General features: G+C 44.0%; 1 protein-coding gene across 1 annotated transcript; it reads right to left on the minus strand.

Moving 5' to 3' along the window:
* Positions 1-672: 672 nt before the first annotated feature.
* On the minus strand, positions 673-3,357 carry LOC139305137 (fibroblast growth factor 6-like). The gene is made up of 3 exons (XM_070929085.1): positions 3,015-3,357; positions 2,383-2,486; positions 673-849 (listed from the first exon to the last, which is right to left on the minus strand). The coding sequence occupies exons 1-3, from the start codon at positions 3,355-3,357 to the stop codon at positions 673-675; spliced, it is 624 nt and encodes a 207-aa protein (XP_070785186.1).
* Positions 3,358-3,921: the final 564 nt, after the last annotated feature.

The following is a 3,921-nucleotide window of genomic DNA, read 5'->3' on the forward strand; positions in this document are numbered from 1 at the left end:
ATATTACTTAATCGATCTAATTACAGAAAAGAAAATAAACCAGAGATAGTCAACCCCCCCCCCCCCCCCCCCCCCTCTGAGGCCCTCTCCGGAGTGTCAGCCCTATTTCTGACTCCAGCAGGTGTCTCTTACATGCAAGTTTAAGGGGGCCACAAGTGGGAACACCAAGGCACCTTTAAATCGTGCAGCAAAGGTAGTGCATTTAAGTTTCCCCCACTGCCGGACATCGATAATCGAGCAGGGAGCCATCAAGCGCTCAAAGGTTTTGAAAGAAATGATAAACTCAGCAGATATTTGAGCAAAAGTCCATGCATCCCATAATCTAGTAAAGTGGTTCTTTGAGGTAATAAAAAGTATTCATTTCACTCTTTAAAAGCACAGGATATAGCTCATCCCTCCATCTCAAAAAAGGAAGTGACACGTAGTTCAGTTACAGCAAGCACCAAGGTAAAGTGAGACAGGCGAAGGCTTCAACTCTCCCCGTCCATAAAAACAATAAGCAGCACAGTACATATACAAAGATAGCTATCCAAATATACATATATATATAAACAGAATAAATATTTGTGTTTTCTTTCGCAGTCCATCGGTGCGTATGTCATGACGATGCATTTCTGTGTTACCTGGAAGAACATCCACATGTGCAAATGACTGAGTTATTGCCAGTTTCTCTCATAGTCGCGGGAGGAAATGTGTGACAGTCATGGCGGTGGTGGCCTTGTTGCCTCTCTTTACGCGGCCATGCTTGCTGAGGGCGATATAGAAGCCCTTGTAAACAAAAGACTCATAGGCGTTGTAGTTGTTGGGCAGCAAAGTCTCCTTGAACTTGCACTCATCCACGAAGACCCTCTAAAAAAAGAGAGAGAGGGAAGGTCAGTAAATCTCACGACAGACACAGGATGAACACCACAACATGCATGTTTGCCTCCACGTGACCTTCATTTGGGCAGACAGGCTGCCTACAAAGCACGCTTTAAGGGAAACTGGAGGAGGTGGCATGTTGCTGCAAAAGAAATGCCCCTTTCAAATGCAGATACCAGCCTCCTGCTTTCACTGCTGAATCAAATATTACATCTAAGTGTGTAACTAAATAATAATAATAATATGTACAGTATTAGGACACAGGGACACATCAAGGTTAGAGACATTGTACTCCACAAAATGCAAATTTCTAACCACATTTGGACAAAATAAATATCATCTTTATATCTTTTATCTTTTAAAGAGTAAGAAAAAGAAAAATCAAATCAATATCAACGCAACCAAAAATGTATTGAGGTTCTTAAAGCTGCTGGATCTTTCATTGTAAAATCAGATGTTAGAAGAATACCATCATTTATTTGACTTTCCCCTCTGACAGCTACACATTGGTCTCTTTTTAATGAAGCTAAATAAACTCATCCTAGAGGCTCATTACAAATCAACAGGACAGTTATTAACCATCAAATACTATATCAAGTACTGTATGCCCTGTATACTGTGTGTATAGTGTTTCTACTGTAGTGGAAATGATACATGTTCACAAGTAACACTGAAGAAACTTTCGTTTTATACGTTTAAAAATGTCTTACATTATATTTTTTCCAGTGATTTTTGAACATGTATCATAGAAAACTTAAATTAGAATTTTAGGATCCTAAATATACAGATACTGTAAATTTGTGAATATCACGTAGAAATGTGCCGTTAGACTGAAGGTCATAACTAATGTACTTTTTAAGACGAACCACAGCTCAGTGAAATGTTTGACTCTCATCTAGCAGGTCAATGTTCACTGAAGGGGAAATGTTTGTTATCTGCTTTGATAAACAAAATACATAAATATACAGATTCCAGTACTGCACTTTGAGGTACTTGATTATCTCCATTTTACTTTATACTTCTGTTTCGCATTTATCATCACTTACTGATGCACTGTTAAACATGAAACTACCTAAATGTGTATACTGAGTTAAAATAACATATAAAAATGCTGCTTACATGTTAACAATCACAATATTCCAATAATATATATTAATACACACTGACGGGGGCCACTCCACTGCATAATGAGTACTTTTACTTTTTCCTGATAATACTTCTCTACTTTTACTTCGGTACAGTTTTGAGTGCAAGACTTTTACTTGTAATTGAGTACTTTTATACTGTGGTATTTCTACTTTTACTTGAGTACAGGATGTGATTTTGGCATTAAAGCGCTCTCTGTGAAACCCCCTCTCATCAGAGCATATTAATAACACAACAGTGCTCATAAACCCACGGATGCAGCAGCTACATGAACTCATCTTACACTGAGCAGGATGTGTGTGTGTGTGTGTGTGTGTGTGTGTGTGTGTGTGTGTGTGTGTGTGACAGAGCCTCTGGAGTTGCGCACAAACGTACCGTTCCGTATAACCTTCCCCTGCTGTTCATTGCGACAAACAGCTCGCTCCTCACCCCGAACAGGCTGATCACTCCTCGGTCCACGGTGGAGATCTCTATTAGACCTGAAGGAAACACAATGTTAGGAGAGCAGAGACAGTGTCTCACTGCGACTGGGGACAAAGTCGAGGACCTGGCCTCTGCAGCAGTGATGGGTGTAACCTTGCAGGTGCATTGCGACTGGATGATGCTCTCTCTGCTCAATTAGCCCTCAGAAATACCCACCTATGACCAGTTTCAACATTAAGATGCCCTGAGTGTAGTTTACAGCGTGCTGACCCGGGGTCTGTGTGTGTGTGTGTGTGTGTGTGTGTGTGTCCTGGTGCAGCGGGACGCAGGGTAAAAATAAGTTAGCGTCTAAACTGGGTCCAAGCATTCATGTCATGTTTTTGGCCTGGGAGGATATTTCGCACCGCACGGATGTGAGGCTCAGGACACTGTTTTTGCTTTCGGAAACTTTCAACCATGCCGACACCTCTCATTAAATATCATGCAAGACAAGTGACCCGCTCTAACTTTCACACAGCCTGCAGCATAGGGTTACACCGCTCTTTTTTTCTCTCAGGTCCAGTGCTTTGCCGGATGCAACTCACTGTGTTGGTTCTCATTGTGTGCACCGCTTATCCTGCCATCCGGGAGCACCTGCAGATGAAACCCAATGCCCACGTTGCAGTACAGTCGTCGCACTCTTTTGATGCCCTGCAAATAGTCACTCTCCCAGTTCAGCTCCGATTTCCCCCCAGCTATACCCAGATAGGAGCGGGAGAAGAGGGTCTCCCACTTCTTTTCCAATAAAGTCGCATTAGTCCTGCTCGGAATCGGATAAGATGCAACGGTCCCCCAGAGAGAAGTCCACAGTACAAGAACTGCTGGCAGCGTCCAGTGCGTCCTGGCCCAGCTGGACATACTGTAGAGGCACCTTTGCGCAACGGCCATCCAGTTTACCTTTGGGGCAAGTCACCTGCCCTAAAAATGCAACTCTTCTTGTTTTTTGTCCTTTGGCATGGTGGTGGTAAAGGCTTGTTTTGGGATCAAGGCAGATCAAGGCCCCATAGCCCGAGATCTGAGCAGGAGGAGAGGGACAGAGCGCGTCGGAGCTTGAATTGGTGCCGGTGGCGATGATCATCTTTCGCCGCTCCGCGCCTCTGTACAGGCAACGCTGGCCGTGGAGGGGACACACCACTCACCGCAAAACCAGCTCACCTTGCCCGACTCTCACATCCTAAAATGACATCACTGTGACTTCACCGCTGCACCCCCCCATCAAAAGTAGGAGATGGGAGGAGGAGGAGGAGGAAGAGGAGGAGAGAGAGAGAGAGTTACAGGACCCCAGCAGCAGCAGTTCTGATAGGAATGATGGGGGGTACTGCACCTTCACATCAGCGTCAAACAAGCCGGACAGAATAAGAAGAAGCGTTTCCTGTGATGCTTTTCAAAATAAAACCCTTATCAGTGTGACTGTGTTGCAAGAATCAAATGCTGAGTCCCTGCATCACCTCG

The sequence above is a fragment of the Enoplosus armatus genome, chromosome 22 (genome assembly GCF_043641665.1).
Source record: "Enoplosus armatus isolate fEnoArm2 chromosome 22, fEnoArm2.hap1, whole genome shotgun sequence".
NCBI lineage: Eukaryota > Metazoa > Chordata > Actinopteri > Centrarchiformes > Enoplosidae > Enoplosus > Enoplosus armatus.